The sequence below is a fragment of the Pinus tabuliformis genome, chromosome 6 (assembly GCF_031772625.1).
Source record: "Pinus tabuliformis cultivar Carrire ecotype Pingquan chromosome 6, CPIR1, whole genome shotgun sequence".
In the NCBI taxonomy this organism is placed as follows: Eukaryota; Viridiplantae; Streptophyta; class Pinopsida; order Pinales; family Pinaceae; genus Pinus; species Pinus tabuliformis.
The window spans coordinates 331,241,960-331,257,590 of record NC_142292.1 but is presented as its reverse complement, the minus strand read 5'-3'; the positions used below and the strand labels follow the sequence as shown (position 1 = coordinate 331,257,590).

The 15,631-nt window shown below is 36.3% G+C and overlaps 1 protein-coding gene and 1 long non-coding RNA gene across 2 annotated transcripts; one reads left to right on the top strand and one right to left on the bottom strand.

Annotated features, from left to right (window-relative positions):
• The first annotated feature begins 7,794 nt into the window (after positions 1-7,794).
• LOC149258654 (uncharacterized) lies at positions 7,795-10,961 on the top strand. The gene is made up of 3 exons (XR_016256841.1): positions 7,795-7,872; positions 8,334-8,433; positions 10,823-10,961. It is a non-coding gene; the product is annotated as an uncharacterized LOC149258654 (long non-coding RNA).
• LOC149258655 (ethylene-responsive transcription factor RAP2-2-like) lies at positions 8,662-10,513 on the bottom strand. Its single transcript, XM_089433933.1, has 3 exons — positions 10,354-10,513; positions 10,079-10,200; positions 8,662-9,050 (listed from the first exon to the last, which is right to left on the bottom strand). Exons 1-3 carry the CDS (start codon positions 10,511-10,513, stop codon positions 8,685-8,687), a joined length of 648 nt encoding a protein of 215 aa, XP_089290059.1. The 3' UTR covers positions 8,662-8,684.
• Positions 10,962-15,631: the final 4,670 nt, after the last annotated feature.

Sequence of the window (15,631 nt, the reverse complement as noted above, 5' to 3'; positions counted from 1 at the left end):
ACACAGTAAAACACAGTAACTGTTGTTTTCACGTGCCCACCAAAATTTTCTCCACCATTTTCTCCCCAGAGACTTGCGCTCTCTTTTTCTTCTAACTTCTTACTCTCTAACTTGTCAAAATGAATTTTACATTCATATTTAACTCAACATACAATTTTACATTTAATTCATGGTAGAGCAAAAATAATTAATATGATGTTGTTGTTGAGTGTGATCAGAATCGCGCAAGTGTTTTTGGAGTGTGGGCAATAGTCGATGAATGAATGCTTTCCCATATATATATATTTACCAAAAGTACATTAGCTGCTTTAAATTCCTTGTTTCGTTTCAAAATGGTTCGCGTTTGGCTTCAGTCCTTCCATCTTCAACTAGAGATGCAACCTGAAAAAATACGTCTAACAAGTATGGTTGTTGTCAAGATGCTTATTGCGGTGGTTGGGATTATTATTTCCAACATTCCCCCTTAATCACAATTGTCACCATTGATAATTCCCAAACAGTTTCTGAGATAAACAAAACTTTCGCATGCCAATGGCTTTCTAAAGATATCAACAAATTGTTCGTGCGACCTGCAGTGCTACAACACAATTTCATCATTGTTAATCAACTCTCTAATAATATGATATTTAGCATCAATATGCGTGGTCCTTTTGAAAAAGACTGAATTCTTTGGCAATGCAATTGCTGAGGTGTTGTCGCAGAAAATAGTTATCGCTCCCTCTTGGTCATGACAAAGATCCCTCAACATCCTTCTCATCCAAACTGCCTGACACGTTGCTGATGTTGCTGCGACATATTCAGCTTCTGCTGTTGATAGTGACACTATTGGCTGCTTCTTAGAGGCCCATGAAATGGCTTCGGAACCCAAATGAAAAACATATCCTAATGTGCTCTTTCTGTCATCGACACTGTCTGCCCAATCACTATCAGTGTAACCAACCAGCCTGAAATCACTTGTTGTGGTGTACAAAATTCCATACTGTTTTGTCCCATTGACATACCTCATAATTGTTTTCGTTGCTTGCCAATGTGTCTCCTTGAGTGTCTTCATGAACCTTGACACCAAACTTACTACATACATTATATTCGACCTAGTGGCGGTCAAATACATCAAGTTGCCTATCATGCTTTTGTATAATGTTGGATTGACATTGTTGATGCAATCTTCTTTTCTCAACTTCAACCCTATGATAGTTGGAGTTGGTGTAGACTTGCTGCTCTGCATTTTAAACCTCTCCAAAATTTTTGCCACATAATTTGCTTGAGAGATAAAACTTCCATTTTCTGTTTGCTTCACTTCTGTGCCCAAAAAATATCTTAGCAATCCCAAGTCAATCATTTCAAATTCACTCTTCATGACTTTTTAGAAATCAGCGATGAGGAAATCATCACTGGCTGTAAAAATCAAATCATCAACATATAAGATGACAAGGAGAATCTTACCTTCACTCTCTTTGATGTAGAGAGTAGGCTCACCATCACATTTTTCGAAACCATTGTCCAACAGGTAAGCATCTATCCTATTGTGTCATGCGCGCGGTGCTTGCTTCAACCCATAAAGAGCTTTCCTCAACCGATATACTTTGTCTTCTTGGCCTTCAATCTCATAACCAGGCGGTTGTGCGACATACACTTCCTCTTTCAGCACTCCATTCAAGAATGTTGATTTTACATCCATTTGATACACTCTCCATTTGTGCTGCGTGGCAATCGCCACAACTGCATGCACTGTCTCCATCTGCGTGACTGGCGCAAACCTCTCCGTGTAATCTCTTCCATGCTGCTACTTGTATCCTTTGACAACTAGTCTTGCTTTATGCCTTTCAATCTTTCCCTCAATGTTGCTTTTGGTCTTATAGCCCCACTTCACTCCAATAACATGTTTTCCTTTTGGAAGGCTCACTAACTCCCATTTGTCATTCCTTTCTATTTTTTCTATATCTTCCTCCATTGCCACAACCCATTTTTTTCTTTGCCTACATCTTCAAAGTGGATTGGGTCATCTACATGACAAAAAAGTGAAATTAAGGAATTCAAACTAGCACTACTATCAACTTCATCTTACTCATAAATTTCATTTAAATTTTTGAATTTTGGTCTTCTTGTGCTTGTTGAAGATGGGCTTGACATGTCACTTGGTGTCACACTTTGCGGTGGGCTTGGAGAAGCACTTGCTTGGCTGCGCGAAAATGTCCTATTATTTGTTGATGGCGTTGCTTGTTGCCTGCTTTGCTGTGCTTGAATAGGAGTAGAGGGAGTCAATGTTGAGGAATTACTTGCTGCTGTTAATTCCTCTTTGTCCTCATGTGGTATGCATGCTTTATCATTGACCTGTCTTTTCTAAACTTCCATCCCATGCTTCCTCTTTTATAAACTGCACATCTATGCTGTTTATGACTTTCTTGGTTAATGGATTGTAGAGTTTGTATGCCTTGGATTCATCATTGTATCCAACAAATATGCATTTCTCCCCTTTGTTGTCCAACTTCTTTCTCAGCTTATCTAGGACATGTGCAACACATCCAAAAACTCTCATGTGAGTGACAATATGCTTTCTTCCACTCCATGCTTCTTTAGGAACTATGTTCTGGACGCTTTTGGTTGGACATCTATTCAAGATATATGTTGCGCAAGCGACAGCTTTAGCCCAATAATCATTTGGCAAATGCTTTTCCTTCAACATACTCCTTTCCATTTCCATAATGGTCCTATTCTTTCTTTCTGCCACACCATTTTTCTACGGTGTATATCTTGTTGTAAATTGCTTGTGAATTCCATGCTTCTTACAAAATCGAAGGAAATCATTTGAGATATATTCGCCACCTCTATCAGTCCTAAGGACTTTGATGTAGTGTTCACTTTTCTTCTCAAAAAGTGCCTTGTATTGGCGAAAGCGCTCAAACACTTCACCTTTCTGTTTTAGGAGATAGACCCATGTCTTCCTTGTGTAGTCATCTATGAAGGTCAATACATAGTGGCTGCCACCAATTGATGGTGTCTGCATTGGTCCACATAAATCTGAGTGGACAATCTCCAAAGGTGCCTTTTCCCTTACTGACTTTCCTACTGGAAATGTCTCTCTATGTTGCTTGCCCAAGATACATCATTCACATATGTTGTCTGGTTTTTCTATGAATGGTAAACCCTTCACCATGTCTTTCCTATGCAGCGAATTCAAGCCTCCAAAGTTGAGATGTCCAAATCTCAAGTTCCAAAACCATTTTTCATCTTTTACCTCTGCTTGAAAGTTTACTTGTGTGACAACTACCTCTTTTTTGCCATCTTCTTGTGAGTTCATAGATAGTTGTGCTTGTGCACCTTCTTTTTGCAAATCTGATATTATTTTTAAGGGAAACATTCTATTGTTTGTCATCTGAACCTTTGCAATCAGCTATCTGCTTGGAGACCTATCCAAAATTGTGCACACATCATTTTTGAAGAAGACATTGTAGCCTTTCTGCATGATCTGTCCAACGCTCATGAGATTTTGTTTCAGACCGGGGACAAAGTAAACATCTGAGATGTATTTATTCTCCCCCTTCTTTGTTAGGATATTAGCTCTTCCTTTTCCCATGACAGAAACTTTGTTATCAATGCCTAATGTCACTTTAGATTTCACACTTTCATCTAGATCAAAAAACATTTCTATGTCTCCTGACATGTGGTTGCTACACCATGAATCTAGATACCATATATCACTCTATTTTTCTTGTGCCACATTATAAGCTAAAAACATGCTATCATGGTTCTGATTTTCTCTTGTGAAATTTACACTTGGTTTGTTACTAATGCCATATTGCTTCTTTCTACATTCATTTGCATAATGACCATACTTCTTACAGTAATGACATTGAACTTGAGATTTATCATACCTCTGACCTTGTGCTTGATTTTGGCTTGGGCCTTGACTTCAATTTTGATTGCTGCCTCTGCCATTTGAGCTTGAAGGGCTGCTTCTTCCACCTCTGTGTGGGCTTCTTCTTCTTCCTCTAGCTTATGATCTTCCTCTGCCTCGACCTTGACCAAATGATACTTGTGTCTTGAAGGCGTGCTCCAATGAGGAGCTTGCTACTCTATTTAGTCTATGTTTATGAGAAATCAGTGATGCATTAAGTTCATCCACTGAAAACTGTGAGAGATCCTTTGTCTCTTCTATGGCCACAACAATGGCCTCAAACCTTGCTGGCAAACTTCTCAAAACTTTCTCAATTATTCTTCTTTCATCAAGTGTCTCACCATGAGACCTGATTTGAGTAACCCACCACTTACATGTGTAAAACATGAGTCTATATTCTCAGACTCTTTCATACAAAGTGTTTCAAAATCTCTCCTCAACATTTGCGGCTTTGCTATCTTGACTTTCGCCATGCCTTGGTAGGTTGTCTTGAGGGTGTCTCATGCTTGCTTGGACTTCGTTGCTGCTGCAACCCTTGGGAAAATACTTTCATGAACTGCTTGGAAAATATAAAACAAGGCTTTTGAATCCTTCTCCCTGTTGTTCCTTAACAAATATTTTTCTTGTTGAGATAAGTCATTGTATGTTGTTGCATCCGCTGGTTCTTGAAAACCATTCTCCACCAAATCCCAAATGTCTTGAGAAGAAAACAGGGCCTTCATTGTAATAGCCCAATAATCATAATTTTTGCCATGAAACTGAGGTATTGGAGGATTAGTCAAGCTTGTGCTTGATGTTGACATTTCTGAAAGTAAAAGAAACTTTCTACCTACTCGTAAATAGATGTTGACATTTCTGAGAGTAAAAGAAACTTTCTACCTGCTCGTAAATATGCTAAAAGCAATCTGTCATCAAAACAATTTTTAACTACTAGTAAAAAACACTTGTTTTTACACTAACAATATTTAACCCGCTTTGATACCATGTTAGAAATATTTAGGAAATTTAATTTGCACAGAGGGGCAGAGAGCTATGACTCTTTCGAAGCTACTTTCAAAAATAGCTTCGCGCACGCGAAGCTGATTTCACGCAGCTACCTTCATGCACAGCGGAGCTATTTCACAGACTTCCTGGATTTCGCAGAGCTATTTCAGAGACTTATGAATAATATTCACTCACTGCAAAAATAACAAAGTAGGTTTGGAGCAACACACTAAAACTTAGTATTGAGTTCTTAAACATGAAAATACATTTATATGGGACTGCCACTCATTCACCGAGTAAAGCAAAGGTTTTATCGTGATTTACACTTACGCGGAATAACACAGAGTAAAACACAGTAACTGGTGCCCACCACCATTTTCTCCCCGGAGACTTGGGCTCTCTTTTTTTTCTAACCTCTTACTCTCTAACTTGTCAAAATGAATTTTACATTCATATTTAACTCAACATACAATTTTACATTTAATTCATGACAGAGCGAAAATAATTAATATGATGTTGTTGTTGAGTGTGATCAGAATCGCCGAGGGGTTTCTAGAGTGTGGGCAATAATCTATGAATGAATGAATGCTTACCAAAAGTACATTAACCGCTTTAAATTCTTTGCTGCATTTCAGAATGGTTCGCGTCTGGCTTCAGTCCTTCCATCTTCAACGAGAGAGAACCTTCAAAAATATGTCTAACAAGTATAGCTGTTGTCAAACTATTTATTAGGGTGATTGGAATTATTATTTCCAACACTCAGCTTAATGGCACAACAGATGCAACGAAGCAATACTTTGGATTGGTGGGCCTTGCCAACTAGCAGCGTTTCCTTGATAAAACTTTAACTCACACCGCAATTTATCATGAAATGCACACATTAACTATCAACAACCAGCTTTATATTCACAGTCCACAAATTACATTGATAACTATGCACGGGGAGTGCTTCCAGTGGTCACAACACGAGTTGCGTTACAGACTTTAAAAAAAAAAAAAATAGAACCTGTAGCTACTTAAAAAGACTCAGAACTGATGCTCCTATTTTATATATGATAGAGTATAAAATGGCATTGCTATCCTCCATGGCTGCCTCATCTGAGTACAGCTCCAAGAGATTAACGAAATGCCAAATTAAGGTTGAGTGAAGGCATCAAAGTTGAAGAAATCTAAATAATCTAAAATAATTTTGAGAGTAATATTAAGATATATTTACAAAGTAGTTTTGTTATTTTTGTTTTTTTAATTAAATTGATTAGTTAAAAAAATATTTTAGTTATGATTTTTTTTAAACATATAGTATTAATAAATCTTCTCAGATATATATATATATATATATATATATATATATATATAATAATTTAATATAAAGTTATAATTTAGTTTATTTTCATGTTTGTTTAATTATATAAAATGTATTTTAAAGTAAATATTTATCAACTATTTAATTTATATGGTTGAGTTAGTATAGTTTAGTTCACCTGTAATGTTTTGAGGTTTATACCACTCAATAATGAAAAACAAAAAGAACTAAATAACCAAAAGGCATTCTTAATAAACATAATATCTTTCCATAGTTTTAAAAAGTTGAAAATACAATTTGAGTAAGCAAAGAAAATTGTCAAGATATGAGTTCTTTTCTCAAACTACATTGTTGGTTGAGAATTCTATATTCTTCCAAATTTTGATAACAAACATTTTGAAAAGGGTAGTGTTTAACTATTCTATGTTTTGGAGTTTTTGGTCGGATTTAGATGAAACAAATTTTTGTTATATTTAATGATTTGGGAGCACTCTCAAGAATATTTTAGAATATTTTGTAATGCAAGTTGTCTTATCTCTATTATTAAAGAAAAACCAGGCCATCTATAATTACTTAGCTGATAAATTTTGGGCCATTAGTCTATTTCTTATGTCCAAAAAAACCAACTCTTAACCAAACAAAAATAGTTTAAATAAATTAAATTTAAAAGTGAAATTAATATAAATATATAATAACAAAAAATTGACCCTTGTTTTATTATTTATTCACATTTATACTATTTTCTTATTTTTTCAAATTTATTTTTTTTATTTTTTTAAATTTAATCCGTTAATATTCAATAATATATGTTTAATTATATTTTTAACATATTATATTATATTTTAATAATTTATATGCTTTGCTTACTATCTTCTTGTTATTAGAATCTTAATTTTCCTTTCCTATTATAAGTATATCTGATATTCCAAATCATATTTTATTATTAGTCCCTGCCATCTGGCATTCGGCAGGGACTATTGTAATCGATCGGCAGGGACTTAGCATTAGTTTCAAGTTCTATTGCTGTGGTATAGTGTGCTTATTACAAAGTTTTATCAACCACTGTCAAACGCGCTCTGCAGGATAACCAAACTTTACCAAACTTTTATTTCCAACTTAACTTTTGCCATCTTATTTGGCCTCTTCCCGAGGCGGAAGAGGCCCGACCATAGCTTAAATTGGTTTTAACCCTGCTGCATTCTCGCTAACCGTCAGACTAATGCCAGCATTAAATCTGAGGCATTTTATGTTCTTATTACATTTGAGGTATCTGAGGAGGCTGAACCGGTTGATATCGTTGTTGCAATGTGTCACTCTGCATGCACTAACAGATGTTGTCTTTCTTGCCTCTTTGCTGTGATACATTCCCCGCCCACTTTCCCTTGCTCCATAGCTGAGGTATCTGAGGAGGCTGAACCCCCGCCCACTTTCCCTTGCTCCATAGCTGAGGTATCTGAAGAGGCTGAACCGGTTGATATCGTTGTTGCAATGTGTCACTCTGCATGCACTAACAGATGTTGTCTTTCTTGCCTCTTTGCTGTGATACATTCCCCGCCCACTTTCCCTTGCTCCATAGCTGAGCTTGTATTCTTTTGTGCGTCTGGAGCTTTCGTCTTTTGTGCGTCTGGAGCTGGGAGTTTTAGCTGAACAGGAGCCTCGTCCATTCTCCATTCTCCTACCTGCTATACCAGTAAGTCCATTCAGCGAATTTAACTCTTGCTTGTTCTTTTGCTGTATGAAAATCTATAGCCTTAACTTTGAAGATCTATGGCTTTGCTAACCGGTGATTTTTACCCCTAATTCGATCGAAATCCAAATTCAGTTCTATTTTTCAGTTTAATGAACCATGGCTAACTGTAACTTCAAACTAATTTGATGGTTCTGAGTCTAAACAGAGACTTACAGTTGTATTTCAAACTAATTTGATGGTTCTGAGTCTAAACAGAGACTTACAGTTGTATTTTAAGCATTTATATTATTCTTCTTCAGCCATGGACTGGAGAGCGGATAAGAGCGATTTGAATGCCCGTATTTGAATGCCCGTATAATAAGCTGGTCTCGACATCAAGCCTCGTAAATTTACTTTTTTATATATTGCGCCTTGCAAATACTCATGTCCAGTCTTTTCTGACGACGGGCTGTTTTTCGCAGATGTGCTTGTCTACTGCAAGAAGTCCTGTATTGTATTGTGTTAATGCACAACACAAAAGGAAATATATGAAGACATCACAACTAAGAAAGGGGAGAAAATGTAATGGTTCTGCCTGAATAATTCATAGCGTTGTTTAAATTATTAGGTGTGCATGCTAAATTTCATGTAGAAATCTAAATATTCGATCGAAATCCAAATTCAGTTGTATTTTTCAGTTTAATGAACCATGGCTAACTGTAACTTCAAACTAATTTGATGGTTCTGAATCTAAACAGAGACTTACAGTTGTATTTTAAGCATTTATATTATTCTTCTTCAGCCATGGACTGGAGAGCGGAAGGAAAAAGCATTTAAGGTCGAGCCGTCTTCCAAATCTCTTGTTCTTCTGCATTCCAAGCAGTCTTCCCTGAGTTGTCGGTACTAGCGGCTGAGGCATTAAAGCTGCGAAGATTGGCAACATTTTTGGGGCCATTTTCACAATTCAATCTCGGTTCAGGCAGATTGAGACGAGCACAGGAACCATAGAGCGCCCTGGCAGCTTTATCGTAGGCAAGAGCAGCCTCCTCTGCAGTGGCGAAGGTGCCGAGCCAGAGGCGAGCGCCTCTGTTAGGCTCGCGAATTTCAGCAACCCATTTACCCCATGTCCTCTGCCTAACTCCTCTGTAATTGCAGACTCTCGTGCCCAAGGTAGCCTCCCCCTCAGTCCTAGGCTTGACCTATCTGGCTATGCTGATAGCTAGTGATGCTGGTATGCTAGGTGTGCAGGTGCGGGTGTGACTGCATGATCCTGATACAAAGGTTGTTAGCTGCTCTCTCAATGTTGTAGCCTTCGCTAATCTGATATAACTGTCACCTATTTCTCGGTTGCTTGCAGAATCTGGTAGAACTAGCCAACCGCAGGTTGAGATTTGAATAGATGAGATTGCATAGACCAGCTGTCCACCCAGCCGTTGGCCACTCAATCAAACAAGAAATGGGGAGATCATGCACTGCCACGAATCCCACTTGGGGATCTTGCACAACAGTTTGCTGCTGCCACAGCTGGCTATTTGGCTACACACGTCGAGGCTTCAGTCGCTCCCACGTGTCTTCTTGAACTTGCTTGCCTCTTGACCCAGCCCAAGCGCTCTTTTTGCCATTGAATCAAAATTTAAAATAAAATTTGCCCGCGAAAGCGAAATCCTTTCAAAATCCATAGCTATAGAGCTTAGAGGCTATATGATAAAATTCAGAACGGAAACACTGGCTGTGTGCACACTTGCAAAGCCAAAATCTCTCATTAACAAGGGCCACTAACTGTATGTTCGGCGTAACAACAGGTGCGGCTAACTGTATGTTCAGCAGAACACGAGCCACTTAAAGGCGGAAGACGTTTCGTAGGTGTTCTCATTAATAGGAGTTTCACTTGAAAAAAAATTTGAAGTTCCACTGCATAGAAGCTGGGGACATATCTGTGACCGCACAAGCAGGGTTGAATCCCTCAAATGGAATCCAATATTTGCTGCCAAACAAACGCATCACCAATTCCGCAGGTACAGTCAACTCCTCACTCTACTTGTTTACGTAGACCGCCATTTTATCAATACCCATTTTATATCCCCCCTCATTACTGGTTCTGTCCGTCATCACTGCATTCTCATGTCCCAATTCAAACCCCACCCAGGTGTCCCAATTGCCTTAAAACTTATGGGCCACCCTCCGTTACCGGCAATTTAGCAAGTTCGGGACAAAACAAGGGGACTACCTCTGTAAATTTACCAATACCCCAAACAAATCCAGAGGACCTTAAAAGCCCCGAACAATTCTCTTTTAGAAGCCTCTCGAATGGGTATTCAATCCCACCGAATTCTTCATCCGAGTCACCAGCTAAACAAGAGATAGATAACAATACTACCCCACTAAGAGGTTAATGGCCTCATGTTCATTAGCTAGAGTTAGAAACAAATAGGCTCATCAAGGAGCATTAGCAGTGGGTCGATCATGAATAAGGTCATTATTTTGAAGTTTCTGGACAGCAACGTGCCCCGCCGTACATCCCTGCGAACTTTCTCGGCACAAACGTGCCCCCGTCCATCCTTCCACCTGTCCCTTCCTGCACATCCACCGTCCACCTGTCCTCCCTCTCATCCGACGGTCTCCACTCCCCTGTGTCGGTTGACCTCCCCACACCTTCCGCCATTTGCGAATAAAGCAACTCGTTATAACAATGGAATTCACATAAATAACCAATATTTACTTACCCTTTTGTTTTTTTAATATATTAACTATGAATACCTCTCACAAATTTCAATAATAATAAAATATTATTTCATTTGATTTTTAACGTGTATAACAATGGAATTCTTAGTTTGTGTCTATGAATATATATAAACCAATACAACGCAGTTTTGCGGTGCCTAATCTGAACACTTGTATTTAAATTTTGTGGACTGGTTTTCTGTAATCTGAACACTTGTATTTAAATTTTGTGGACTGGTTTTCTGTTTAGGTACAGGAGACAACAACGGTACACTGTGGTTTCTATAGTGAACGTGGAGGCTTTGATTTGCTTGCCGAGTACACGAATTCAAAGGCGGCCAGATAGAACTATGTGCAGGGACTAGCTGCTTCGCAGCCATCCTTGTTAATTTATATCTCAATTTTGGCATATCAAATGATTTGATTTTTAAAATTAGTTATTTTGGCTCCCATATTTTATTTAATCTCGTATTAACTTTTTGTTTTTTTGTCAATATTCTAATTTATTTAAAAAAAATAAAATTTCTAGTTTATAAAAATTTAAATATCATAAAAATTTACATGTTCGAATAAATAGACTTTAAAAATGAGTAGCTTGTTAATGTGTATTAAATGAGAGGGGCTGTATAGGGTTACATATTTGTTGAGCATTAAACGAGCAGCCGCATATACTTACCATTAATGCCCATTAACAAGGTACATATTTGTTGAACATTAAATGAGCCCCCACTCATTTAATGCCCATTAACAAGGTACATATTTGTTGAGCATTAAACGAGCAGCCGCATATACTTACCATTAATGCCCATTAACAAGGTACATATTTGTTGAGCATTAAATGAGATGCCCATTAACAAGGTACATATTTGTTGAGCATTAAATGAGAGACGGCATATACTTACCATTAGATTTTGGCAGACCAATTATCCAATAATAAACATATACAACTCCATTCATTTACTACCTATTAACAAACCACATATTTATTGCCATAAATAGATGTTAGAGTGATTTACTGCTAATTATGAAAATTTGGATTCTTAGATAATTTCAATATACTATTTCTTCTCCTTACTCACTTATTTCTTTGCTAAATTGGCGACCTGGGTAGGGAATCTCTGACAGGCCGGCTCCAGAGGCATTCAGCGGCGCTGCCAATTGTCTGTTAAGGTACACATCTAATTTGAGCCTTTTGATCAGTAAAGTTCAGTATATCGGCAGAAACCGAAACCAAAGACAAGCGCATGCTTCAAAGTGGTCCATTCGAGCATCTGACAACTCTGCCTTTCTTGAGACTTAGCAGCACGGACTTTCACGGCCTCAAGATTAGGGGAGGTACGTATAATCTCCTGACATCACATACTGTATGAACAAATGCATCGCAACGTAATACCGAACAGCGACAACCAGTTGCATTGCATTTGGTGGAAAGACAGAGCATGAAAAGGATTTTCTTCGGTACTCTGACTCTCCAGACAATCACCTATCAACAAAAAGTTGCCATAAAAAGGGGAGTGGGGTTGTGCAAAAGTGCGGGTCACTAGAAAGTTGATAATTTGGCCCTAGTCTATTTCATATTTAGAGAGTTAAATTCTAATTAAGTCTACTTTTTAAAATTGGTTATAGGAATTTCAAATATATTGTTTTTCAAAATTTTAAAATTATGAGAAAAAAGTACATTCATCTTTCATATCTAAGATATTATAGAGACTTCTGGTATAAGAATTTAAAAATAATGAGAAACAAAATTATTAACTTTATTAATATTACATAATAAATAAAAATAAGTAAAATATAATAATATTAGTAATAAAATTTGAATACAATAATTTAGTGTAAAAATGAAATTCTATATATTAAGAATAGGTTTCAAATAATCTCTAAATACTAAAAAAAAATTTATGTTTTTAACATTAAACAAATCCATATAATTTTAAATATTATTAAATTTATTTAAAAATAATAAAATCATATTATTCAACAATAATATTAATAGAAATAAAAACAATAAAATCATATTATTCGACAATAATATGAATAGAAATAAATAAAGTAATAGGTGCTTGGCAATCACTTTTGCTCCCCAAAAAAACACCGTAAATGCGTTTTAGGTTTTGTCAATATTTTTAACACAACATTAGGTCCATCTAATATTTTTGTACCGTATTAAAATTATTATCATATTTATCAACTTATGGAACTGAATCAACCCATTTTTATTTTCTTTTGCATGATTTGATAGCTATGCTTTATTTGTTTGAAGCTTTTAAAATTGTTTGACATATTTCTTGCTTTAATTTATTATTATAAATTACAAATTTAATTTATTAAATGCATATATGTTCTCAAAAATCTATTTTAAACCATAAACTTCAAAATTAAAGAATTCCACCGAATTGAAATAAAAAACTCCAAAAGTCATAATAAATAACCAATCATACCCGGAGATAAGGATCACTAAAACCCTCCCTATTCCCAAGGACTTTTCGCGGGATGGTTGGTTTTGTTGTTTGGTTTAATTTTAATTTGGTTCTCATACCTGCAGTTTTGCCAGCCCTTATTTTGGTTTAGTGAAGCGTAGCAGAACTTTAGGAAGTTTGGGCCTTTTGGCATTGTCTTTTTATATTTAATTGTAATATTTAGGATTTGTTAGATTCAGGATTTTATTGTAATTTTTAGGATTGGTTAGATTTAGGTTTTTATTTTCATAGTATTGAATTTATTTATATATTAAAAATATATTTATATTATAATAAAATTTAAATTTGGAATATTAAAAATAAATAAAAAATTGTTTGTTTTGTTATTTTTAAATATTTTTTAAATCATCAGATTATTATTTTAATAAAGAATTTTTTATTTAATAGATTTTCTGAAAAATTATCAAATACAAAAAAATTTAGGTTTTTTCTCAAACTTGCATTGCTTGATAATTCTATAATCATCTACATTCTAACCGTAAGCACCATAAAAACAATTGTAAGAAGTGGTACAATTGGTTGCAATGTTATCTTATTCCAATAAATGGAATAGCCTTCTTTTCTAAACTCTATCCTCCTTTTGCCTATACCTTTGGTTATGTTGGACCATTGTCATTGTTTGTCTGGTTAGTGATAGTAAGTGTGTTGGTATTTATGTCAATAGTCATGTTGGGAGATCAAGTTGGGTGATTGACATTTCTTGACAATTAGCAAGTGTGTTGGCATTGATGTCAACCAGATTAGCATGGATGTATGCACTAAAATGATGTTAGGCAAGAAAACATTGATGTCCACTAGGCTAGCTACGATAACAGTAGATGCTAGCATTGATGTGTTTTGTGTATCAAACTCAGGAGGAGTCTTATGGTTGTTGCAGTCTCAGGTAGAGAATCACCATAGTAGTAGGTTGGGAGTCGCAGACATTGGAGGATATTCTACCTCAATAGATCAACTCGTATACTCTTGGAATTAGCATAGTTGGTTAGTGCTCAGAAAGAGATTTCCAATGATATGTGAAAGTCCATAAATGGATCTAGAAATCAGAAGTTATTGATAGTTGAAGTAAGGATCTTGAAGTCCTTAGGAGACAACCGAATTTCATAGTCTCAGTCAATAGGAAACAAGCCGAATTTTGGATCCCAAATTTCAAAACTTTGGGACCTCATAGAGTCGAAGGCTCGAGACGTCGGAAGGGCTAAATATCAGGGAGCAAGCAGAACATCGGAACCCCAAATTTTTGAAGGTAAAAATATCAAAAGGTTGACATATCGAAACCTTGAAGGTTCAGAACTTCAGGTTTTCGCAACCTTGTAACTTCTAATAAATTGATTTCTTCGAAAAGTGCTGAGGGTTGCAGGGAGCAGGAATTACAAAGGAATTCGCTTGTGAAACCAAGGACTGAGGGACCCTTTCTTTATCCTCGGACAAGACACTTGCAACAGATGGCATCAACATGACGTGGTTGTATGGAGGACACATGGAATTTAGATTCAAAATATTGGGTGGCGTAATTGGGCAAATCCCGATGACATGTGTCAACACTAAGGAGACGCCATGTGGGGATGATGATGCAAGCATGATGTCACCCTCGAGGCATATCTGAGGTTAGAGATTTCGTAACTCCTTCATAATTACATTTTGAGAAAAGTTTTGATATAGGGAGCTTCAATGTTTTGGCGCTTGGTTATGGAGACCCAAAGAACCATGGGTGTAGAAAAGGGATTAGCACCTAAGTGCTATGGTTACGCCACGTGGGAAGTATTTTAGAGGTCGATATTTTGTAACTTCGCTGTAATTACTTTTTCAAAAAGTCTTGATACCAGGGAGCTCTGATGTGTTGTTGTTTGGTCGTGGAACCCAAAAGAACCAAGGGCATAGAGAAAGAACACGAGGAGATAGGCCCCTAATAGGATTCTGAAAGGCTTAACACCTAAGTGCTATGTCATCGGTGTTGGGTCAAAGTAATTGCCTATCATTTAATTTGTCAACCCGGGGGTTTCGTAAACTTGTGAAGCATGCGTGCACTATATGTGCTAGAAATTGTCTTTCATTTTAGATCAATCTAACTACAAAATAACGAAAACCAATTCATCTAATCTATGAAATCAAATAATAAAAATGAAATTCAACTAACCTATGAAATCAAAAACAACTAATGTATACTTAGTTACTCCAACATCCAATTATGAAGTGTTACCTTCTTGAGATGAGGTGTAAGCAACTATTTATACATTAACTTATAATGTCCTAGAAAAGCAAGTAAAATGTGCAAAAAATAACTCAGTAATTGCATGTATTCAATACTCAACCATTCAATATTGAAATATGATTAAATCAATTTCTTGAAATGATCTTTAGGAATATCAGTTAATGCAATTAAATGAGGATCTTAAAAGCAAATATAAAGGCATGAAAAAGTAAAGCTCAATGATTGCATAAGTTGAACATTCAATCACCCAATTTGAAGTCACCTTCTTGGCCTGATCCTTAATTCAATTATACAATGAATTGATGGTTTGATCTAAGAAAGTAAATAACAGAACATGAAAGGAAACTAAATAACTATGAGCCCTTGCCTC